The sequence below is a fragment of the Dromaius novaehollandiae genome, chromosome 5 (assembly GCF_036370855.1).
Source record: "Dromaius novaehollandiae isolate bDroNov1 chromosome 5, bDroNov1.hap1, whole genome shotgun sequence".
NCBI lineage: Eukaryota > Metazoa > Chordata > Aves > Casuariiformes > Dromaiidae > Dromaius > Dromaius novaehollandiae.
The window spans coordinates 58,391,720-58,417,825 of record NC_088102.1 but is presented as its reverse complement, the minus strand read 5'-3'; the positions used below and the strand labels follow the sequence as shown (position 1 = coordinate 58,417,825).

The 26,106-nt window shown below is 39.0% G+C and overlaps 1 protein-coding gene across 7 annotated transcripts in view; it reads right to left on the bottom strand.

The window, feature by feature from the left end:
- Positions 1-26,106, bottom strand: part of KIAA1549L (KIAA1549 like) — a 145,004-nt gene that overhangs the window by 64,460 nt on the left and 54,438 nt on the right. For 3 of the 7 annotated variants that reach the window (XM_064512938.1, XM_064512939.1, XM_064512940.1), the window contains exons 2-6: positions 8,718-12,518; positions 7,175-7,287; positions 4,720-4,939; positions 3,419-3,552; positions 1,154-1,316 (exon numbers count right to left, since the gene is read on the bottom strand). In XM_064512938.1, coding sequence (XP_064369008.1) covers positions 1,154-1,316; positions 3,419-3,552; positions 4,720-4,939; positions 7,175-7,287; positions 8,718-12,518 — 4,431 coding nt within the window. Of the gene's footprint in view, positions 1-1,153; positions 1,317-3,418; positions 3,553-4,719; positions 4,940-7,174; positions 7,288-8,717; positions 12,519-15,837; positions 15,887-26,106 lie in introns of those variants that run through there. The other 4 variants (XM_064512942.1, XM_064512943.1, XM_064512944.1 and 1 more) reach the window with 4 other exon arrangements.

Genomic DNA, 26,106 nt, shown 5'->3' with positions numbered 1-26,106 from the left:
TGTAAGACAGACTAGCCAAAAAGCTAACATATTTTCCCTAGTGCTCACTTTTTGACAGTCTCTTAGAACCAGAAAATAAACAAGCACTTCAATGGTTTTACTTACCAATACAAATCCACTTAATTTAGTATTCTGATCATAAAGGCATACTTAGCTTTATACTCATATACCTAGTATTTCAATACTTGTGAAATTAAAAACTACCTTGTCACTGTTGCAGCCTTATCAGTGAGTTTGAAGCTTAACGAGATGTATTTGAGCACAGTATTTTAAATTTAACAAGTATCTCGTATCTTACCTGAAGTCCACTATCAGGCACTAATGTATCCATTACGTCTTTTTGTCTCCTTTTACTTTCAGTGAACACAGAACTCTTCCACTGAATGGATAACTTGTCTCTATAGTGAGCTTAATTTCACATGCCGTATTTAATAAGCAGATTAAACAGAAATCCCCGTAATCAAATGCCCTGTCTCTTTACTCATCTTAGAGAAATTAGCATACAAAGAAAGTCAAAGAGCATATAAGCCGTACAGGCTGCCCAGATGCACAACTTTCTCTAGCTCACAGTACTCTGTCTGACTCTTCATAACACTTGAAATGCAAGTGAGTTACTGGCACTTGTGCTTAGACCACATTCTAAACAGAGTATGAAGTTCAGCAAACTCTTCACCACCAACTTTTTAAAAGGAGAGATGTGAACAGAGCTCACCCACTATCCAAATACGCTGGCATTCAGAGCATGCTACCAAGTCCTCCTACTGAAACAAATACTTGGGTCTAATTCTCTCACTGTAGTTAAAGGCTGTGCTGAAGATGAACTTTATGTGATGCACTAAGTTTCTCTGAAATGGAGAATTGAGGAGATTATGTGTTTTGTTTTAAATAAAACTACAATTTTAATTTGTTTGGAACCTGGCACAGTTGTTTATCATTGAGAGCAGACACCTGCTGTTTCTTAACTATCAGCCAGTTTCTACAGGCTGAAGCAGACACTGAACAAAAAAAGTTGGGGTTTTTGTTTGTTTGTTACAAAGAAAGTAAAGTCAGCAAAAAGTACAATCTGTGAGTTTCATGAAAAAGCTTATGGTGCGTGCAAATGCATGGGGCTAGCTAATCTTAAAGAGCACTGTGTCAAGAAATGCATACTTACATTCTGCAATGGTGAGAGGTGGGTAGGTTAGATAGAATCCCACCAGTTCAGCTGACAGCTGATTAAGAAGGTTGCTGGAAATGGTGCCATTTAGAGTTGTACTTTGATTGCTGACTACATAAAACAGAGTGACAGCTTGGGAGACATTGGAGGTATTCAAAATCTGAAACAGAAGCAAAATAATGCGTAGCTGTGTTTCAGGACGGTAAAAAAAAAAAAATAATAATAATGCAAACAACAAACCAGGAAATCTTAACTAGAATACTTGACTAGACAGAGCTCACTCAACATTCTTGTGTCTGTGATACTTCAATTCCTTGCTTAGCACGTGAAGAGTTATTGAAGAATAGCAGCAGGCAAAAAAGAGGCAGTTTGACTGCAGAAGTTTTTTCCCCCCGTCTCTTGAACAGGAACTATAAGATGAGCAAGAGGATGATTATCTGAAAAAAACGTTTAATGTTTTTGATGCAGACAAGTTAGGCCTGTATGTCTCGCTTTCTTTGCTACCTTCCCAGTGTGGTTATCTAGATTTTCTCTTTTTCCATAAGAAGTAAAGGCATCTCCTCTTTCTTTCCTAACATCATATTGCTACCTGCTCTCCTCCCCACTTCAGCTCTGTATCAGTCGCTTCTGAGGGCTAAATCTAATGAGCACTATATTTAATGACCAATTATATTTAGTGAGTGCTGGATCAGATCCTCAAACACCAGTTTTATGGGGTGAGAAGGGAGGAGAAAAATAGGGCAGGAATGGGAAAACATGTTTTCTCAGAAAACTCATTCCCTGGGACATTTTTTTTTTTCCATTATTGGCACTGTAGGTAGGCCTGACAGCATTCAGCATTCATCTATATTATTTAACTACCCCATTTGTATGATTTAGGTCAAAAACATACAGTATGACATAATAAAAACTTCAGAACTACAGCAATGGGTCAGATCAAAAGTCCGTCTAGCAGATATCCACTTACAAAGGGCCAGGAGCAGATGCTTGGAGAAGGAACACAAACAGGGCAAGAGATGACTCCTTTCTGCACTGAAAGCTCCTAGCTTACAGCTGAAGAACATTCTGAGCCATAAATCATATGTTTGTGTTTAAAAAGCACTAATGGATTTTTTTCTATACATTTGGCCAATTGTTTTTTGTAATTTTTATACTTTCTCTCCAATTACATCTAAATATCTTCAAGATGTTGTTATCCATTGCACAAAAAGATGATTCTTTTTGTTTAAACCTTATTGAAACAGCAAATGATCATTCCCTAGTCACTATGCTACTCAGCTTTATTCAGCAGCCCTTTTCAAGGCTGAAGAACCACAGCCTGTTTCATTTCTCCTTATATGAAAGTTGTTTCATGTCCTTGTCTGTACCTCCTCTAGTTCTACCACATCTTTTCTGAATAGGCTCCATCTGTTCCAAAACTTTTCCTCAGCTCACAATGCATCCAAAACCCTCACACGATTTTCTGTTGTACTGACTTAGTCCTTTGTGTGATACTGGGATCATTTCAGAATATGTTATCCTGAAGGCTCTTTAGCCTCTTGCCTCCTAGCTTATCTTTTGCCTTCAGGACCTCCCTCCCACACAACTACTTTCTTCTTCTCAGGCTCTTTAAGAAACTGTCTAGGTGCTCACAGTAATCATAAGTCCATATATAGAATCTTATCAAAACTCAAATATATATCATAAAATATCACCTACAGGAGACTCTTTTGGTTTCTGAAGAATGCAACAGAGTATAAGAGTATTGGCCCACCGCACATATAAAGCTTTGCAAAAATCAAGCTCTCGGTACTGAGTTTGAACTTGCAAGTATGGATTTGGACTGCACAAAAAAAATATATATTCCATTAGTATAGATCTTGAAAACAATTATGTGTATCACTACCTTCATAGCTGAATAGTCTTACTAAAAGCAACTGATTTGTCAAAATAACACTTCAGTAAAAATATACATTTGGAGGAATATCTTACACTTCATTTTCATTTGAATTTCACTCAAATAATATAAATATACTTCTCAAAAGGGTAAAATTGTGCATACAGTAAAATTCATATTCAGGAAAATTACAATAACAATTTTCTATAAATCATTCATTTATAAGATTTCCTGCAATACATAAAACTATCCTCTTTCAGATGACAGTATAAACTTATTTCCATAGTGGCTATCAAAGATATTATGTTGAAATACAAGCGTACACATAGCAAAGAATAACTCAGAGCATTTGACAACAAGCACTGGCAAAGTGAGCAGCATTATACCTGAACTGTTAAGTTGTTGCTGGTATTTAAGACCTTTCTTTCAGCATCCTGAAATGCTCTCTGTAATCGTTGCTCCATAGTCTGAACAAATTTGCATGACTGTATGTTGTCTGTTTGACCCACAAACTGCAGCTCTAGAAAAGGAAAAACGTATTTGTGTTTAGACAAAATAGTCACATAACTCTCAATGTCTGACAGGAAAATGATCAATTTACAAATTAAGCAGGTGAAAATAATGCCACAGAAGACAATGTTTAAGCACCATTGTGAACTACCCTTAATTAAGATAAAATATAAGGATTAGATTACATTATTAGGCCTGATAACAAACAGAGCTTGTTTCTATAGTGATATATAAGACAATAATACCAGTTCACGGTACGTATATTTACTCAAAGACAGGGAGTAAGTGAAAGCTATTCTAAAACAGTAGTTATACTCTTAAATCTTGCAAGTCATTGGCTCTTACAAGACATAATCAATCATAATATTGATTCTCATTCTGTTTGTGCTAGAAAAAATATGCTTAACTGAGTAATTGCAATATGTATGTATATATAAATATATGAGAGCACACATAAGAAATCTCTTTACAATTGAATATGTTGTTTACAGGGCTGAGCCAGTCATTTGGAATTGTAACACTCCTCCTACCCTACCAGAGACCAATTTTAGGGCTGAAGCTATCCCTTTTTTCCATATCCAGGGAAAGCTTCCTGTACAGCACACTACTGTGCCTTCTTGTAGCTTATATTCTTCTACTGACCTACAGCTGCCCTGTACTGTTATCCACTAAAGTGATACAGAGGGATTAAACAATGATCCAGGTTTAGATGTTTAAAACCCAAGTCAGATCAAATAGGTCTAGTCAGACCAATATATTTATATCAAATAGTCATGCTTCTCCTCTGATCTCCCTCAAAAGAAATGCACATTACTACATAATCTGTAGAGTAAGGTTCATTTTGATCAAATACCAAATCATTATTTTAAAAATTTAGTTAAACATGTTGGCTTGACTCATCCTTGATGTAATGACGTTTCATTTCATGATAGTGCCAACAGAAGTGAGGTGTCCACAGAAGGACAGGGACTTGGGCATAGGCAATCCCACTTATACTGGGATCAGGCATACGAAACTGTGGCAGACCTCTTCTTCCTGCTTATTGCTGTTCTGTTACACCAGGGAGCAAAAGGGTGGGGAAACACGACAGAGAGAAGGAGAAGTCTCATAACATTTATAGCCTAAACTGTTAACAAAATACACAACTGTTCTCAAAAGCAGGCAGGTTATTGCTTACCTGTTTTCAGCTGGAAGTGGTATGCAGGTAGGGGATTCCATGGCAAGGCCAGGACAGCAACAGACTGAAGATTTGGTACATGCTGCTTTATGTCTGCTGTAGCATTACTAATACCATAAGCAATAAGCCTTTCAATTACTGCAGCTGGCATGAAAACCAGCCTCTCCCGTGTAACATAGTAACCAACTGTTACATTATTCGATTGTTCCAGGATTTCAACCTAAAACACACAGGGGAAAAAATTATTTAGTTTTCTATTTAACTATTATTCAACTAGAGCTCTCATTCTGAATATGGATCCCTTGCAGGACTTCTTTTGTGTAATCTCCTGTAAACCTAACAGCACACATATCAGACACAGTATTAGCAGAACTGCTCCTTAGGGACTTTTAGTCCTAGCCCCTGCAACATGTGCTCCCATTTAAAGCACTACAGTATTGTTACCACAGCTCACATAACTCTAATTTAGGCTGGGGCCTCACACACAGGGACATTCTACTTTTGAACCTAAAAATACAGTGAATTCAGAGAACGTCTATCATCTATTTCATACCTGAAGAAGTTCACTGAATTTGTGCACGTATCTGTCTTCACAGGTTTGACATTATGTTTTTGGAAGGATAAAATTTTCCAATATTTGATTCTTCAACCTCAACAGACTCTTCCATCCTATTTATCCTATACTCTAATAGCTAAGCTACTGCCTATCTGACAGACCACAAGAACGAACACACTGTGAGCTAAAACAGAGAGTTGATTTTTTACCTCAAAAATCTGCAGTTTCCAAGAAATTCAAGCCTTGTAAATGGTCCTCCACACTAAGTTTGAGCTAGGTTCCTTTGTTAGAGAAAGGCAACCTCTCTCAGGTTTACACCATGAGGAGAATGAACTTGACAGTTTTTATTGCAGCTTCTGAGACTCTCAGGAATCTACAATTCCTCAACTGGCTAACAGCATCTGAAACTGCAGCCATAGAGCACAGGGACAAAAGTGAACCTCATGCCCTCTATTTTGAGCAAAATTACTTTCTCCATTTCCCCTTACTTCAAGAGTACTGCTCCTATGATAGTCTAGTGCTCTGTATAAACCCCTGCCCAAAAATCACGAGAAGTTTACTTTACACACCACATTGTGCTAGCAATCTAGTTTGGTCTAGTCTTGCACTCAGCAATGCAGAGTTTCATGCAATTTAGGTGGAAAGCAATGAACACGTCTCAATTATTTTCAACAAAACATGCTTTCTCCCTGCTCAGGATTTTTGTCCCTGTGGAACTGAACTTGTCAGGTACTATGTTTGCAAACCAAGGAATGGATTGGCAGCAGTGACATCCCATTTACTAGACCTGTTCTTGCAATTGATCTAGGCTAAGCAAAGAAGCACTTGGCTTACTGTTTAACCGTAATCATTCCTGAACTGCAGGAGAATGAAGAAACTGCTGTCAGCAGTCATTTCCCACAACATACTAAAAAGAAAGTTGTTTTGCCTTCTACTTTTCCAAATAAATGAGAAAAGCCCTAGAGTGGTCCTAAAATGTTTACAGTCCAGACGAAGTAGATGCCACTTGTGTCTGCCCTCCGCAAGAAAAGCATTGTGCTTTTCCCTCTAAGACGGCATTCTGAATCCAAAGCGAGATACAAAATTACAAAAGGCAACCTATGGAGTGAAATTCGGCAAATGCTGCACCAGCCAAAACCAGGCTGCCAAGTGCTATGCATCCCCTGTGACAGACAGGCATTTAGCACATGAGAGCCCACATGACCAGCTGGGAAGTGTGAATGACCTGCTGCTGTTCCCCAATGGGGGCCACTGTGCCATCTACTAACTTCAGACTCTGCATCTCACTTCACCTTCCTCTCCTCCAGCAACTCCCATACTCTCCTGGCTGGGCAGTTCTTCAGTTGCAGTTCCATTTTTGTCATGCTCCCAGACCCAAAACCAAGAACAACCAACTGCCTGTGTGTCAGGGCTTTGATCTATCTGCAACTGCAATAGTCCTAGCTTAGAACTACTGTTGCGCTACGTGCAAGTGAGGAAGCAGCCAGGAGGGGAGCTCAGAGACCTATCAACCATCACTGGAATATGTGACACTAGCTAGTCAACTACAATCCTTTTAGTATCTACCTCTCTCCAAAGATAGCTGCTATTTGGCTTTGACAAAGCCAAATCACTCAGTTTCATAAGGCCTACACGCAACATGTATTTTCATTTATGTTTTGGGGCAGTGAGATGGAATAAGGTGTAAATACAGATAGGAGGGACACTGAAACCAAGTGGCGCTTGGTAAAAGGAGAAAGGACAGCCCACATGGAAATAAGTATATCGAAGCCTGCAGCTCATAATAATGTTGCTGCCACCTACACAAAGACCACTGATTCTTAATATAAAAGTTTATTATTTTCTCTTGGTGCAAGAGCTGTTTCAGTGTGATCACACAGGCAAACCAAGCACGCTTACCTGAGCACTGACGTTTTGGTTGAAAGCTTGTCTCAACACTTGGTTCAGTCCTTTTGTCACACTCTCCTTGAAGGAATTGCTGATCAGTAACCTTCTTGTGTTCAGAAGCAGAACTAGGTAACAACAAAAAGTTACGTGCTAGTTTAAAACATTAACATACTATTTGCTTTTTTCTATTGTTTTATTTCGACTGGGCTAGTTCAGCCAAGATCAGGAAGAAGCTATGATTTGCAGTAGCTACAATGAGAGTAAGAACTACAGCGGCTAAGCAGCAGTCTAGAGTTCATTGTTCTTCTGATGACAATAACCCATTGTTTCCAGAGTGAGGTCTAACAATTGCAGTTTCTTTTGTAATAAGAGTAAGTCTGTGCCATGCTGTCTTTCTGAGTGAGGTACGATGTCATTTGATTGCAGATAGACTAGTACAGTATTCCCAGATGAATGAGCTGGTGCTACAAAAGCAGGCCTATACAAAGAAAAAGTACTTCATATGTCCACAACCAGAATTAAATAAAGGAGGAAATGTGTTATTCCACCTCTAAAATTATCTTCAATTCGGAAGTATCTGTATACTTTGTTTGTTAACTTCACTGTTCTGAGGAAAAACTATAATGTTATTGCTTTTTCTTTTTCTCTTATAATTTGCAGAATAAGTTTTATATCTACACTGAAGTACTTTCAACCATGTACTATGCATAAGCTAGATGCTTGGCTTTTAACCTAGCCTTTTATCTTTCAAAATAGTTGTTGTGTTCATTATGCTCCTGCTGACGATACTTCCTAGCCACTAAAAACACATTAAGTCCAAAAACTGCTTATTTCATTGTCCCCAATCTCATTCATGTCTAGGCAGGTTCAAAAACCCTTTAATTTAGCTCTTCTCTTTGCCGAGAGCTCCAAGATACACACACCTTCTGGTAACGCACTATGCTACCATAAGGACTCCTTAGACGTAAGTGGCAAGGAAATCTCTCAAGATCCCTCCAGTTTAGAGTTCCTAAAGTTAAGGAAAAGCTGTCTGTGAAAGACTACAGTTATGAGCCATAGCAAGTAGTATTGTTCAGCTAGAAAGATCAAAATCCTCCCAATTTTAAAATGCATGGTTTTAAATACTAAACATGATTTTAAATGAATCTTTAATTATAGCATTATGTACGCATACGTAAACAGGTCAAAAGTCTGAGGCAGGTTACCATACTGCCTACCTCAGTGACACAGACTTATCACTGTATCATATTACGTGTTGTTGTATCTCCATAAAAGTGGTTCTGTTAAATTCCTGTAGCAATTATCTGAGCTTCAGAGCATGCAATCTCATTATGTCATTTGACATGCTCATTGTAAAGTCTAAGCTACAAGTAAAGCTAACGTAGCACCTCTATGTTGCAAACTTGCCTTTATCTATATGCTTCGTTAGTGCCACAACCTTGCCCCTAGACTAATCCTCTACGTTATTTGGTGCTTCAGTACGTTTCCGATTCCTCACCAGTTGCCCCTTACACAAAAGCAAGGTCCGCTCAGCACCTTCAGTGCACAGTCATACCTGTTTTAAGCATCTGGTTCCCAGAGAGGTGGCATTCCAGAGGAAGAGCTGCTGTCACACTCGCCAAAGATGCTGCTGCTGTTTCAGGAAGAGCAGAAGTGCTTTCCACCGGAGTAGGGGGAAGCCTAGTTGTTTTCGCTGATGCTGTAATAGATGTCAAAGCTGCTGTAATTGTCAGTGGATAGGGGGTTGACGTTTTGGTGATTTCTGAGCTTGGGAATTTCTGGGTGTCAGTTACTGTTGTTTTTATCTGCCTTGGTGCATGTACTGTGGATGCAAGCGTGGAAGCTGCAATTGTGCTACTTTTAGGGGGTATAAGTATAGCTGTCATCTCCATGGGTGATGCAGTTGTGTTTCTTGTTGCAAAAGGAAAATCTGTATGTGTTCCTACTGAGCTTAGAATTGATGTCAATTTTGCGGTAGTGTTATTTTTTGTTAGCGTCAGTATTGGTGTGCTTAAAGCCATCACAGATGGCAAAGGTGTGTTTTCAGTGCCTAGAGAAAAGAAAGAAGAAGTTGGCACTGGTGAAGTTGGAGATGATTTTCTTGTTATTTGTTTTGCTTCTGAAGTTCCTACTGTAGGTATTGCACCAGAAGACACTCCAGATAACACTGTAATGACAGAATGGGTAAAGTTGGTTGTTGACAAAGAAGTAGAAGTTAGATGTGTTGGTGATGCATGGACAGAAGTTATGATGACTGACTGCAGAGCACTGGTGACAGGTGTTTGCAATGGGATGCCTTGGGTAGCTTTGTTAGACATGTTAATGGGAACTAGACTATGTCTTGTAACATTTGTGTGCCACTCTTCCATACTAAACGTAGCTGGATTTTTATCAACTGTAATCAAATAACCAGATGACTCTAAACCGTTATCTGCAAATTCTGGCATATTTCCAGAACTGATGTCTTCTTCTGTAATAAAACTATGCATGTGAGTTGAGCTAGAAGAAAGCCTAGTTACTGGAAAAGGAGACTTTGTTCGCAGTAAGCTCTCATCTGAACTGACTCCATAGTTGGCTGAGAGAGTCAGGTTGTCAGTGAACTCAAAAGCCTGGGCTGGTGTTGCATTTAAGGTTTTTGTCAGTAAAGTGACTTTTCCAGCATTTGTTTGTGATTCCAGAGTACTAGGAAAAACACCTGTATCATTAAGAGAAGGCACATGTAGCTGGAGTGGTGTTTTATACTCTGTAGTGACATTAATGTTCCCAACAGTGAAGAAACCAGTAAAGTTTTCAGTTATGCTTCCATGATTTTTTTGCAGGGCATCAGGTATCATCATAGTAGTAGCAAGGGATGAATACTGAACAGGAGATGTTTTCAGTCCAAGTGCATGTATACCAAATTCTGGGAAACTATTAGACTTTGTTCCACTGGAAGCTAAATTTGAAATATTTTGACTAGATGTTGCAGATGTATAGTTTGTTGAAGCAGCAGAGAGAAAAAGTTGCTTATTTCTATTTGTTTTATTTTGCAGACCTGAAACTTTTGAATACGATGTATGGTACTCAGTTTCTAATGGGGAAGTACTTCGAGGAACTTCCCTTATTAGCATTTTGACTGAAGTTTTTACTGAAGGAATATTAACATTAGTTGAAGAGACTAATGCTGTACTGGTCCATTTAGACACTGAAGCTGCAACTTCAGAAGAGTTTCTAGGTTCTACATTGCTTTCAAAGACAGCACTTGAAATATGAGAAAAACCTGAGCGGTGGCTATCTATCATTTTTGTCATGGAAACAGATGGTGGCAATGTACGCCATTCTGAAGGCACAACAGAGGTGAAGTGCTTTGTATCAATTGAATGTGAAGTATGACCAGAGGTAAAATTAGACTGATTTAAAGCTGACAGAGGTGAATGTTCTGTGTGTGGAGTTACAGCTGCGGGTACTCTCATATTGCTTTCTTCATTTTCAGTTACCTCTGGACTTCCTGCATTAGCAGGTGGAAGATGCACAGTCATAGAGATATTAATAGCAGAGGTATTTGTGATAGCAAGTTCAGGCTTTGAAAGTCTTTCAAGGGAAGTAATTAACGACACTGCAGCTAGATCAGGGCTAGTCATTTCTGCTTCCGAAACACTGCTTGTTATCCTTGATCCTTTTGCGAGTTTACTGGCTTGGATATTGAGAGAAACTTTAGAAAGAGATTCGTAAGGCAGAACACTGTTAGCATTAATGGTGGATATTTTTGCTGTCACCCCTCTCATGAAAGACCTTCGAGCTGTTCTTGTCACAGGAGAGCCATCAGAAATTGGAATACGTCCAGAAGCAGCTGGCAATAGCATGCCCTTTGCTTCATAAGTTCTATCAGTCAGGTCTTTTGCAAAAGTCTGATTCATAGTCAACACTGAGTGATGCAAGGAAATAGTTACCAAAGGGTCCTCATAGGCTGCTGCTGCACTTGTATTGCTCATGTGTGTTGCCATAGTAAAAGTTTGATTCGTCTCAGTTTGCAAGGCAGATACAGTGCTTGTTGAATGGGAGTGTGTTGTATTTCTAAGAAGAAAATCTGTTTCACTTGTAAGTGCTAGTATTCGCAGTACCGTGCTGCCAGTGTTATCTGCATCTGGAATAAATGATATTGGCAACAAAACGCCAGACGTGTTCTCTGTTGAGCTGGAGACCTTAACAGGGCTCTCAGAAGCTGATGACATGAATGCTGCTCTGGTAGAGCTTGTAGTGCAATTAGTCAGTGCTGTGGAAGGCTGAGGATAACTCATTTTGGATATTTTATGTGCAGCACTCACAGGATGGAAGAATGATGCAGGAATCTCTGCATTATTCTGAAAAACTGGTGATGACAGAGAAGGAGTGGTACCATTTGTTCTGTCAGTCAACATTGCCTTAAATGGCCGATTGTTGGGCTTTCCTCCAGTAGAGGATACATTATACACACTTTCATTAGGAAACCATGATGCACTTCTGGAAGTTACTGGCGCAGAAGACTGATACATTATTATTGACACAGGAGTATCCGAGTATACAGATAACAAAGAGGTCCTTTCTGAAGAAGACTCCTTTCCCATTATTTTTGTGAAATGCATTGTTGTTGATCCAAAGAGATTAAAAGACATGGTACCCGTAAAAAGCCTAGGACCCTTTCTAGATAACGTGCGATTCACCATGCTGGAATTTACTACAGTGACCAGGCTCAGAGGACTATTTCTGCTTCCACTAACCTGAGAGTTGGTTGAATCTGTGTTGAAGGAACTTTCAGGATCTGTGGACAAAGGCATTTTGATGGGCAGTAGAGCTGATTTACGAAAGTTAATGGTATGAGGTGACTGGATTATCAATGAAGAGAATGATGGTGATGGAACAGCTGCAAGAATGTCTGATCCTGACGTGCTCTCTTTTGAAATGGAAGGTGTTTCTAATGGCATTAGCTGAAATGGCACAGCTGTACTTGAATGTGTCATTGATGGTGTAGTGAACAATGTGGCAAACATACCGAGTTGAGGCAAACCTGATACAGCAGCTGGTTCATCTGCATCTTGAGATGATGACCTCAGAGGTGAATCAGCTGAAACTTCAGCAGGTTCCTGGGAAGCACTATTTCCACTGCCTTGATAAAGAGTGGGTGAAAGATTAGTTTGATCCACAGTTCTGGCACGTGTGCCAGTCAATGTTGTTCTTATCATCTGAAGCAAGTTTGCATTCTCTAAAGTCTGTCCCATAGAAATGTCAACTACTGAGGAAGTCTTAGTTTCTGTAAAAGGCCGTGTGGGTGATAGCATAGATCTCCAATTAGGAAAAGATTCTGTTGAAGGAGCAACGTTGATATGCTGTTGCTTGATACCTGTAAAACAGTAAATAAAATGAGTACTCTCTTCTCCAGAAGGAAGAGGAGAGATCTTGTTGCAATAAATCACAGCATTAAATGCATTATCTTCAGTAAAATTAGTGACTTTTCTTTTTGTATTCAAAGGACAAACATTCAGGGAAAGTTAAAGAACGGTGAAAAGTACAATGTGATAGATTATAAACCTCTCAAGATGTTTCATCTGACAGAAAGACAAGCTTTATAGACAGTACAAGTACTATTTTTAACTAGAATGGCTTAACATACTAAAAGATACCTTAAGCTTGGGACAATTCTTGAGGTTATCATCAGTGATCTTGCGTCAAAATATTATGTGAGAAGTTGGGTTTAGAAGCACTGTAGAAAGGGAATGGATTTTGACAACCAGGCTTCACTGACTTGGCATGCAGTCTAATACGTGAATAGAGTCTGTAATGGCTGGGTTCCTGTAGGATGCATCTGGAGGTGTTCATCTTGCCAGTTCTAATAATGTATGCAATTGCAGGCACAAAAGGGAAAAAATGTAACAGGGATGAATATGGGGGGGGGGGGGGTAAGATCCAAAACAAATTAGGAAATTAAACTCCTTATTTGATATGTCCAGATGTACAACACACTTCAAACACCTGTTTATTCTACATTCAGCATCATAATGCTCCTAGGCTTTGTTTCCTTAAAGCGATTACAGTTCTTCTAAAAATCATAGCTTGGGAAACCTTACGTTCTTACTAATTTAAAGATTACAATTAAAGCAAAAGTAAAATTTAATTTTCTTTTTCTCTCCTCCCCCCGCCCCCCCCAATACTAGATCAAAACTCAGTACTGGCATTTGCTACTGTGCCAAGCTGTACCCCCTCGCAAAGCTGAGTAGAGGCACCACGCAGAGCCATTCCCAGCCCGCGAACTGCACCGCCCCTGGATACTGCAGACACAGAGAATGCCAGCCTTCTCCATACCTGCAGGACTAACCTCAGCCTAAAGGCATGGAAGAGTAAGCAGGGGGCAGACCTTGAAATATATGGTTATAAAATAGGTTGGATATTACTTCCAGCCGCCAACAAACCCAGGTGTCAATACAGCCAACAGTATTGAAGAGGATAATCTTGTATAAACAGGAGCCAGCAGCAGAATATTATACAGCACAAGAGAGGAAAATGGGTCATACTGCACCTATTTAAAGCTAAGTTTCTTTCTTGTGCTGCCCTTGTGCTTCATTGCCCATCATCCATATGCACAGGCCAAAGCAGATGATTAGACTAGCTCCTTCAGGCTCCTGTGTTCATTCAACTTGAACCTGCTGGAACTGAGTTACTTAATATGTTCGGTGTGGCATCTTCACACCAAAAAATACAGATCTTCCTTTTTATCCCTCTATTTAAGAGCTGTATTTGACCATGATGAAGAATGGCTGTTTATTTTTCTTTCACTGAGATGCAAGAGCAAATAAAGAACCCAGAAACAAGTTATTTTAGGGAAGCAGTTCCAGGATGGAAGCCAGGACAGAACTCCGAGCTTCAAACAGCTAAAAATAATCCCAGGACCTTGCACCTAATACGGGCTAATTTGGACACTAGCATTTTGGACAAAAGCAGACAAAGGTAGGCAGACACAGGACTATCTACAGCAAAAAAGAGATAAGCAGACCAGGATGATCCCTAATTGGCCTGTATATAGCCGTACCAGATGACCTTATACTGCCTTACAGATGAGAAGCAGGTCATGAGGCAGCACAGTCTACCAAGGACTCTGATCCAAGGAGAGCCTTGTGGCATAACTGGAATGCTTAGAAGTAATGCTTTTATTTGCACTGTTGTTGCTGATGTGTCATTGTAGGACCTGAGCCCTAAAGGACTGGTGCTGCCTAATTGCTGATAATCTACATGCTTCACCATACAGTGTTGAGACACATTGCACTTGATTGTGTTTTGCTGTCTTTTCCTTCCCTGCTCTAGTCAGACATCTTTTTAAGAGAAGTTAGGAAAGAGAATGTATTTTGCCGAATTAGAATGGTTTCAATATACGCTTAGAATTAAGAACTAGATTATGTGGTTTGCAAAATCAGACATTCAGTTTCTGATGTCAGCTCAACCAAAGAAGTCATCATTACCCAATCTGTTACATCTCTAATAAATTGTCATTTCACCTTTGAAGTGATAGGCTGTACTGAAAAATGAACGCAAAGCCTTCACATGAGATTCATCTAGCACTTTGCAAACATGAGTCCTAAAGGGAAATTAAACAAGTCAATGTTTTTTTTTGCTTTCTAAAATAGCAAGATCTGTCAACATCAATCCATACACAATCTGTAACATTCTTTATATATTTCTTCACACTTTGGTTTAATGAGAACAATAACTAACTAAGAGGCAATGCAAACCTGAAGAAGTGGGGAATTGATGATACCACATTTTGACAAGCAGTAAAGGAAAGCTCACAAAATTCAAAGCGGCTAAAATACCAAACAAAAATGTCCTCTAACCACCGTTTAATCCTTTAGTTCTTGTTTCCTCCACTTGATATCAACCAGCAATTTTTCCTTTTATGTCCATTACTAAACTAAAGCTCTTGAGTAACTTGAGGTTTAAAAAATTATTCAATATTCTGCAACCAGAATATGAATGCTGTCATTCTGCAGTAGCAAATTTTCTTTTGTTTCTATCTCTGCAGAAAGATACTATCAATATCTTTTTCAATCTTCTACCGTAAGTATCAACATTCTGCATCTGACCGGACGCAGCACTCAAAAAGCAAAATTATCTTCCCCATACAAGGAGTTTAAACTGAAGTATATACTCTTACCTGAGCTGGTAGGCTGATAATAACTACAGATATTTATTAAATACTGTGCAAACCAAGGCTGTGCCATTACTTGCACATCCCAGTAGTTATTTCTCATGCCTCAGACTACCTGATACTCTTTCATACTTCAAGGCTAACTGCCTTCTCCAACCACACTAAAGCCCATTTAGCAGTAACCTTATAACAACCATCATTGACTGGTTGACCAGTCTTTGACTGGTCTTTTCACCTACAGTAACAAGAAACATCTCAAATGTGCCATAGCAGGAAGTTAAAAATTGATCTGATTCAGAGAAAGTGATGGCTTTAACATTTCTGAGCCCTCCTGTGCACACCTAGGAGTAACGAGGACCAAAGCAAAACCTACCAAGAGGCAGACCAACGTCCCCTTTGCAAATATAAGGGGGATAGCAACAGGCAGGACATCAGTAGAGGCACCCTGTACCACTCCAAAGGCTGAAGGCGATACATACATCAAGTTAATGTGCGACAGTAAACAATGACAACAAAGTTATACCCCCTCTGAAGCAAGAAGTCTTGATTATTATCCAACTTCTGCCCCTGCTCCTGCGATATCACAGTCGTGTGTTGTTCTTCACACAGGTTAGGTTATTTCCAGTGAGACGACTAATTGGTACGCAAATCTCCCCTGAAAGAAGTAATGGCCAATGAAAAGGTCTGTCAAATTTTCAGGCCCATAAAAGCTGTATTTCAATATAAAAAAAAGAGATCAAATTGCACATTTATGCTGCTGATATTTGAAACTATGGTCCTGCTTGCTTTATGGCATAAGAAGCCAAAGATCTGTAACAGAAAAAATGATATATTTTTCCCTAGATTAGACAGAAAAGATTTGCTGCCTACAAAATAAGTCATTTCTCTACTCTGGGGAGAGCTCTCAGAAACAACAGTCTCTCCCAAACTCATGTGGGAAGATAGTCTGAACAGGAAGATGGGCAGAGATGTGGTCCTCTTTGCCTTGAATTACAAACTACTGCCTATTGTTGCAATTTGATTGATTTCAAGTTTGCATTTCCTATAAGTGTGCTGCAGTCATCTGTCAGGTAGTCCTCATCGTGACCCTCCCTCTATAAGCTGCTGGATAATTTCAGCTAAGGAAGTGAGCAGCGTGACCATTCTGTGGACACCCCAACACATCCATTCTCGTTTGTCCTGCCTTCTACTCCCAGGCAATGAATAAGACCAGAAGCCATACAGAAGCTGTAGGATCCCAACAGTAAAGCTCCTCTCAGGACAGATGAGTATCTGTTTCTTTCTCAACGAGGAACTGATACATAAATTTATCCTTTGCTTAGCTCTATGGATGTATCAATGGGAAGACTATCAAAAAAGCTAACACATCTAAAAAGATTTAGCAAAAATTACTCCTGGAAGGAAACGATATATACACTCACATCTCCCTGAAATACACTCATATCTTCAGCAATGTGCCTGGAGTCATAACCAACCTGAAAGCTCAGTTCTGTAACATTCCTGATGATGCTTCCAAAACTTGACATTTAAAGGAGAACAATAATGACAGAAAAGGAGGAGACTTGTTCTAAGACTTTGGAAGGGACTGACAATCACGTTCACCTCAGTTTCTTTCTTGTTTCCTTCCCCCTTTCTTCTTCCCATAAAAGAGAAAAGCTGCAGATTCAGCATTTTCTTCAGATACCCCCTGTATTTCCAAGGGGTTGAATCTCAGATGGAGAAAACTGAATTTGTTATTCCCAAAGCAAATTCAACTGCAATTGAATTAAAAAAAAAAAAAAAAAAAAAAAAAAAAAAAAAAGGACAGTGAGGATTTAATTTCCTCCACAAAAAGGTTAAAACAAGATTTGAGAACCTCAGCTGAATACCAGATGCCACAGCTACCACAGCCTGCTTCATTACCACAGGAAACACAGAACTTCTCAGAACTCCAGAGCAACCTCTCAGGTGCTGTAGCAGTAGCCTAGAAATACTTCTTTGCTGCTTCTGAGTCGCAACGTAAGATATCTGCAGTGTTTAAGAATCAATCAACTCAACCTGAAAGCATCTTTAACAGAAGATTTCTGTTGTCTTGACTTCCATTCCATTACTCACAGATCATCTGGATCAGTAACATTTAAGAGTGAAGCTGATAAAGAGGATATTCAGGAGTTTTATTGTATGATAGGCCAAGACGTCTTCCCATTATACATGGGAAGATATTCTACATCTTTTCATAATCTTCAGGCCATTGAAAACAGAATCTCCATTCTCAGATGTATAATAATACAATAGTATCTATATAAAAGTAACTACTGCCTATCTGAAGTGCAGTGGAAATCCAAACACTGAGTCATTACATAGGCAATCTGGATTTAATAGTAGTCTAAAATAGGCAGCCATAAGGAAAAGCAATTCTAAAAGCAGCTTTAAAAAATAATAATTCAGCTTGTTGCATAAGCCATTACAAACATACATGCATACATAGAAGAGTAGTCTACTATGAAGGAGAAGTACTACTGAGGAGGCCATTTACCACCTTACCTCAAACTACCCAATAATAGACAGCACTATGCTAGGGCTGCATCACCACCTAAAAACAAAGTGACTATTACATCCAGAAATGCACTGTTTTTCTCTTCTCACAAGTACAAAGGTTTATTCTTGAATTATTTTGCTAGGAGAGATGGGTGATGAAAGGTCAGGCGTGACTAACATTGGAGGAGACAGGAAAATAAACAGAAAAAGAACCCCTGCTACACCGGTGGAAAAAGGCAACCCCCTTCCCAGAGGGCTACACAATTAACTTCTGCTGTTAAAAGGTCCAGGAATATTATGCCTACACATTATGACACTATTACGAGCATACAAGTTTTTTGAGCCACTTCAGAGTTTACTAGAATATATCTTTCCTTATTACTTAAGAGCTGTACAATTGGAAAAATGGACAAGGAATGCAGATTTTATGGGTCAAAGAATATGAAACATGCCACCAATTAAAGACAGCATTTCCAAAACAACTATGTAGCATATCAAAATTTTACTGGTACTAGCTGCATGGAATTGGTAAAACTTAATTATGGCTGATTCTTACATTTGTTTAGGTTGTAAGTCTTCCCAGATTAGACATTGGCCTTCCAAAACCAAAATTCTGACCTGCAGCATTAAAATACAGAACTCCTTACCAAGAGCCAATTGTTTACCTCCTACTGTCCATTTACCTGCAACAGGCAATAGCCAGAAGAGCTGGTCATTAAAAAACAAACACCCTCTCCCCCCTGCAAAAAAGGCCTTTTCTCAGAGGCCCTAGAAAACAACACATGGAAGCTTTTATTACTCTATTTTCCAAAACCAGAAAAAAAAAATTTGTCCCCAAACTGCCAGCTACTAAAATGTTCTGTTTAAACAAAACTGATTTTCAGTAGAAAAAAATTGTCTGGGGAAGTACCATACTGCACAAAGTTAGGACTTTACAACAGAAGAAAGTTTAAGGGGAAAAAAATGTGAGTTAAAAAAAGTGATTTGCATTACCTATTCAGCAATACTTTTAGGAACAATGCTTTTATGAGCCAGACAGTTGGCTTTAGCATATTGCTTACCTAATTTTTTGAAAACACATAACTTTTACAAAGGAATTATGACTATTCAGGGAAGTTTATATAGACACTGCTAGCATCAAGATAGTAAGTGATTTCATGCACAATGTAGGGAAAAAAATGTCATTTTTCATTTGGGAATGCGCAACACCAAAGTTGCCAGTTCTCATGATTTTACCTTGAGACTTGCAGTATTGAGTTTTTTATAAAAATCCATCCCTTGAATGAAACTGATTCTACTAATATTTCAGCTTTCACTTTTTTTTAAAGTAAAATTTGAATTATTGTGGCTGTAAGATGAAACAACATTAAAACATTTTAAAATCCCATGATATTTAAGCAAACCACATTTGTAGAGGAATGATTCATGGTTTGCTTTAATTCTGGAGGTAGGAAAGACTAAGAGTGGCACCAAAATTTGAATCCCATGAAAAGATTTGGGCCTACATCTTGTCTATTTGGACCCTTTTGAAGTTAGGTAGCGAAGCACAGAAAACGCAGGCTCTGCTTACTTTATCACCCATAGCTACAAGTCACCGATGGTACACCTTTCTATTACATGCAACAACAAAAAAGTATTTTCTTAACCAAAAGTTACTCCTTTAATAAAGCTTCCAGAGCTTAACCCCAAAAAATCAAATACAAGAAAAAACTGAAGCTACTAAGGGGATACTTGCTTAAAGTCATACAAATTTTTCTTGTAACAAAGCAGAAAATAAATTATGATGCCTCCTGAACTTTTTAAAATAATGATACAGCTTTTCAAAGGTTGAACTGTGCCACAAATTACATAACACAATATATTTTGACATACTGGTTCAGTAACTATGAATGCTCCCTTGAGCCAAAAAGCTCTCTGCTCACCAAACCAGACACACGAATCCTCTTTTGTATGCAGCATTTGAGGCCATAACCTGCAATGAGGGAAGAGCCCTCCGGACTCCGCTCTACCAGCCTTAGGATGCGCTCGCTGACTCGTTTAATTCATTGCAGCAAGTTAACCTGATGAGGTTACTGTCCCCTCTCCTGACTTTTCCTTTCCCCTCAGAAGGGGGAACACACACAATATGTAGCACTCCCTAATCTCTGCACCTTCCCAAAATTATGTGTAAAATAAGCCAGCACTCACTCCAGTTCATTTGAATGCTGTAGCCTGGGGAAACTTAAGAGTCGTCATCTATTCTTTTCAGCCTTCTCTGCTGAACAGACTATATGTTCAGAGACAGGAGAGGAGAAAGACGTTGGGGCAGGGGGTGAGTGCTGAAGCATATCAACCTTCCTTGCTTAATCCACCAATGCAACCCACTCCATATCCCTAAGGTGCCTCTGCTGGGGTGTCCACAACAGAAGGAAAGTAAGTACAGACAGTCTACTAATAACACAAATCATTCACAACACAACACATGTCACAACACAGACAATGATTTCAAATTACCTTTATAATCATCTAAGCAATCTGACAATTTAGCTCTGGCAAATCTTATTGCAGCAATTTAGACAGCATCCCCGCCTCCATAACAAGCTGTCCCTTTTGCCCATCTACCAGAAGCTAGCACTGGCACAAGAGTAAGCTGTACCAGTTTTATGGGGGCTTTCCACAGAAGTTTACGTTCAGATACCAAGACACCGATGTGCAGCTGCAGAAAGGTCTCTCCAGCAGACAGCCGATCACAAACAGGTTGGAGGTCGCAGCATCTTAGGCCACTATCACTGTTAATTGAGTGAATGTGCATCATCCCTTTGAGTGCCACTCATTTTAAAAGTCAGCATACCTAGGAGCAGGGAGATCCAAGCACGTGGCTTGCTCAACATTATTAAACAAAACACTTTCAGAAAAGAAAGTGAAATTCAAGAAATGCTGATTATCACAGCATCAGCTTGATACATGTAAGCATGTATTAACAGCACTGCCTATGGAACAATGTATATACGGCTGCAGCTAGATAATAAAAACACAGCTTCTTACCAAAACTCCAAGTTGTTGCTGGAAACCAACTGTAAAAAACAATTTTTATTTGAACCACTATCTTCACAAGCATACTTCTGTAGAGAATGCTTTAAAAGTTTTCAACAGTTTATATTTCTTAATGTCACAGCCACAATTCCAAAAACGAGACCAAGAAGTTCAGAATTATCAGAAAAAGCCCATCTCAAGTTTTCGAAGTGTGCAACCCAAATGCTTGATGCCATATCTGTACAACCCCAAAACTGCTTAATTTCAGTTATTCTCTCAATTTCTAATCTTTTAACTCATAATAACTAGAAGCAAAATATACACAAGTGTCAAGGGCAGATGAGCTCTCTGTTTTCTGATGACTGTTTCAGTTGAAGACACAGACAGGCAGTGAGGCAGCCCCCCAGCCCGATGCAGGGGCAGAGCGGTGCTGCTCGAGCAGCTCTCTTGCCTTCTTCAGCACAGCAGAACAGCTACCGCCTCCAAGAGTGCGCTGCCAGGCCTGAAGCGGCAGTGCTGTAGCCAAGGCAGGGACAGGAATTCCCTCTTAATCCTCTCCCAGGAAAAATGTGATCTCAGAGGTGCTGCATATGTGCGATCGATAGAAGGAGAGGGGATTTCTGCAATGCTTTTTGCTAGTCTCAACTTCTTTCTGTTTCCTGTGGATTCCAACTGTAATCAAGGATAAAAAGGTGAAGACAGGGAAAGAAGGGGTTACATAGAAGGGATATGTGAAGGTCAGTGTACAGAAGTACACTGCTTTATCTTGGAAGTTGTTCCCCACTGTGTGTTTCAATATTGCCCCACTGATAATGGTTTGAAAGTATGAAAAGCCACAGTTTTAAAAAACCAAAAATCATTAACCTAAATTGATTTTTAGCTTAGTACAATTCTGGCCACTCTAGACAAATGTCAGCAAAGGCTACATAATTTGTCGTGTTCCACATCTGGAGTAAATGGAGTACATAACCTGCCTTTTTAAAACAAGGCAGCAGAAGCACACTCCAGCCTGGAACTGTATGTGATGTTCAGGGTGTGTGTTACATAACCAGCATTCCGCCATCTCAGTACATGGCACGACTGCGTCATCCTAAAGAAATCTATGACTTGGCCTCAGAAAGCACTAAGATTAAACCAGTAAACAAGTAAGATCTGCTACCACGAATGAGCTAACATATAAATATCGAGCCAAAGTGCGACACGTGCTTCTTTAGAAGGGAATTCTCTTCATGAGAATGAATGAGACTATAAACATAAGCTCTCGCTGAGAAAGAGTCCATGCAAGGTGTATGGTTTTTTTCTTAGATTTCTTCTTCTGAGCAGGCTTGACAGCAGTGAAAGAAAGTTACAGAAGAGAGCTGCTTTTCAATGCTTTGCTTTATCCTCTCTCCACTTAAAAAAAGAGGGTAAGAACTGAGAAGAAAACCTTGTATATATCTTCTCGATTTGTCCTATCTTACGTACTAACTTTTGACAAATCAATTTAAACATAATCCTTTTTAAAAATTCCAGGGTTTTTTTCTTCAATATTGCCCTTTGATTTCTACCTTTTACAAACGTTTTACTGGGAGAGCCATTAATGAAGCAAGGACCCAAATTCTCAAGAGGAGAGAAATCACTACTACAAAGGACAATTTCAGATTCAAGGAAGTTTTCAGAAAGATTACTGAGGTCAAGCCAAAATGACAGAGCAGTGACTGAATTTTTCTTGAGCAAGAAATCAAACTGCAGTTTTGTTATGACCTGCAACGGCTATTTAGCATGAAGCGCAATATTTACTGCAATTAAAAATTACACCTTAATGAACTATGCACATCAACTAGGTTGTTAATTGTAAAGCTCCTTGCCTGCTCTAAAGTACACGATGACTTGGCTCAAGCTAGAAAGTACCGTGCAAGCGTTTAAAAACTATTTTTTCATTTTCTATGACTTCCACTGTGCTTTGAACAGCTCCTTAACCTTTATTTTCAGGAGCTTCTTTTCTTGCTGCATAAAAGAGGCAATAGCTCAAATTTATAGTAATATGTTGGCTCCTTCACCTTCTCACCTCTTGGAAATCATTGCAAGTGCTATCTCACATGATGCCATTACTATCTGTAATAAAAGTCAGCCGTCCTTGTTGACAGAGTAAAAGAGGCTAAAAGCATAGAGGGGAAATCCAGTCACTGGCAGTAAAAAGGTTAAATAACTGCCCAGTCAAATCTAACTCTTCCAGAGTCACCAATTAAAATCTAGAAGGAAAGTTGGACCAGCGCAGATATATGGCATCTTTTTCTGAATCTGAAAAATAAACAGGAAACATCAGTAGACTGTGAGGTACCTGAGAACACCGAGAAAATATCTTAGACCACAGCCTGGATCCAAGCTCAGTTATTAGCAATGAATATTCAGGCAAAGATTTGGAGGACTTCCTGCATAATACACACAGCCCTGAAGAATAAGTGCTTGCATTATAAAAACAACAATCCAATGAGAAGTTTCAAGAAAGAAGGCAAGAACTAACTAAACAAACCAGCAGTCACGGCACTGGTCAAATCTTTCCATTTCACAGTGGTGAATGCTAGAATGAAAGAAGACACCATCATCATGCAGAGTTTATGCTACAGAGTTGTGAGAACACACCTCTTTCTTTGCAAAATACTCTTATGCTTAGAGGTATGCGATGCTAAAAAAATGAAGGGCAAGAAATTTTATGAGAGAGATGAGATGGAGATTTGTATGAGGTTTATATTACTTAGACTGACCACTTGATACCTCACTGTATCACAACACAGGCAATAATGCATGTTCAGTATAGGATTCCAAGTATAAACACACACAGAGCACATTTACCTTAGCTTTTTGCATTTCTTAGGCACTAAGGATATCTTACAGTCATTGACATTGCAACTTAGAGAGAAAATGGAGATGAAGAAACCTGAAATGCTAACTGGAATGGAGAGCCACTTCTACAACAGAAGACCCAAACCAGAAGGCCCTCCTTAGCCTACCATATAAAGGCTAAGAGTGTATGCAATTGCTCTAAGTACATGGGGAAGGGATGACCAGAGAGGGAAAAGAACTAATTAAGAACAATGCTAGAAGAGTAATATAATTAGTCTGAAATTAGCAGAACATTTCTAACACAGCTATTGTTCCTAGGATGCAGGTGTCCGTCTCCTCTTCAGATACTAGCTGACAATCGCAATGGGCTAGACTGCACAATTCCGGCAGCCCTGCCTCTGTCAGGGAGGGCTCTGTACTGTATACACTGTATCCCTGCACTTCTCCCACCTTCCAGATGCAAATTACATACTCTACAATGGTTCAGCATATAAATTACAGAGATCAACATATGGGTACAGGCATCAAACACAGCAACCCCAAAGCTCAAAGAGACCTAAACACATGGATAAAACAAGCAGATGCACCTATGGACTGTAGCTGTGCTTGTATTGACTGCATAAACATGAAAAATGGCAGTTTTAATCGGGGATGTGATATTAAAAAATTGATTTTTCTCCCTAACATAAAAGCATGGGCATTTTCAGCGAAGTAATTAGACAACAGCAGCTTTCCTGAAAAATGAGCACACTTGAAGGAATCCTAAATCATACAAAAAAGCAACATTACTCTGCTACAGCTGTGATCATTTTTGAGTAAAAGTTGAAGTCACTTTTAATCGTAAAATCAGCAGCTCATTAATGGTCAAAGTGAGCAGCTGGTTGATAAAAAAGATGATGCACTGCCTGGAACAAAAGGCATTATTAGAAAGATAACCATATTTATTTAATAGATGGTGCTATTTCCAGATGGTGTTTGAACAGCCCTACACAAGTTAGTGGACTTCCCAATTTAAACTTTCAATGCTGTATAAAAAATGTTTAGGGTTCATGATAGAAAACAACTTAAATACTGCTTTTGAAAAGTTAAAACCAAACCAAATAAAACATATTTTCTCCTCTGCAGCAGTTTTGTTAGGTTGGCTGCCTTCTACTGTATTTTAGTTTACGGGAGAGATGCCTGACACTAACGTGTTCTGTCATATTACACCTTGCAGAATTGTAAAATGGGTCTGTTAGGTAAGTAATTGAAAACACTTCCACCTTGAATCCTCAACTGAAATCCATCCATTTTTCTAATTTCTAATTCAACTTAGAACTAAAATCAGAAAAAGCCTGGCTGTGTGACCCACTTTGGATATAACCATATTTCTTTTCACTTAATCACTGCCCTTTTAGCTAAAATTTCATGAGATTTTGCTGCTCAAAAGATTCCTGCAAGCTCTTTCCAAAAGCAGCCTCTAACCGAACCAGATCTTAATTCTTTTCCAACCACTCAAATGTTAGATACGTGTGGTCACTTCTGAATGAGCAAGCATGAGAGCAAGGATCGTGCACTACTTATACAGGCTTTTCCTTGGTACATACACTATGTGAGCATTTTGCATTTATGTAATTGAATACATCAATTTTAAAGCTGTCAGGTGAAATAGGATTTTAGGAGCATTATGACTATGTTCCATCTGTCAAACACAAGCACTGCACAGCATTTAAAAAGCTTTTGCCCTCACTTGCTCTGTACAGTTATGGCTATTGAAATGACAATTCAAATGACTAAGAAATGAGATAGGGATTACTGGGGAAAATTAGTGAATATTGAATATTTAAAAATGAAAAAGAGACATATGAAAAGTAAAGGCAAGAAAAAAAAAAGGTGCTAAAACTGCCAGGTCATGCAGCACTTCATTACTTATTGTTAAGTAACAGTTGGACAGATGCCAGAATATAGATGTGTAGATCTACTCTTGAGTCCACAATGCTACCAAAGAGAAAGACTAAACATCAGAGGCTTCGCTCCATATAAGATCAAAAGCATAACCTGAAAGTTTCTCACGTAAAATTATCTACAGATGACTTCTTGCAATGATCAGGTGAGCTCTAAAGAAAATTCCTTAAGCCAAATTTATGGCACTTCTGGGTACTTTTTCAAACAAACCAGCCTAAATGCTAGTAAAATGCAGAACCTTGTGCACAAACATAACCACAGACATGACACTTCACATTTAGGAAAGGTAATGTTTGCTCAAAGGCTGTTGTTCTGTTTTTCTGTCAGTCAGGAAAGTGTTGCAGTAAACTGGTGACTTCATGGATGAATCACCATTAAACAGAACTAAAATTGTGAGTAACACAGAAAACCATACAGTAAAGAGTTATTCTTTGAAGTGTGGATTCTGAATATCTGAAGAAAATTCGAAGGGGCTCACACTTCTTGCACAAACAGA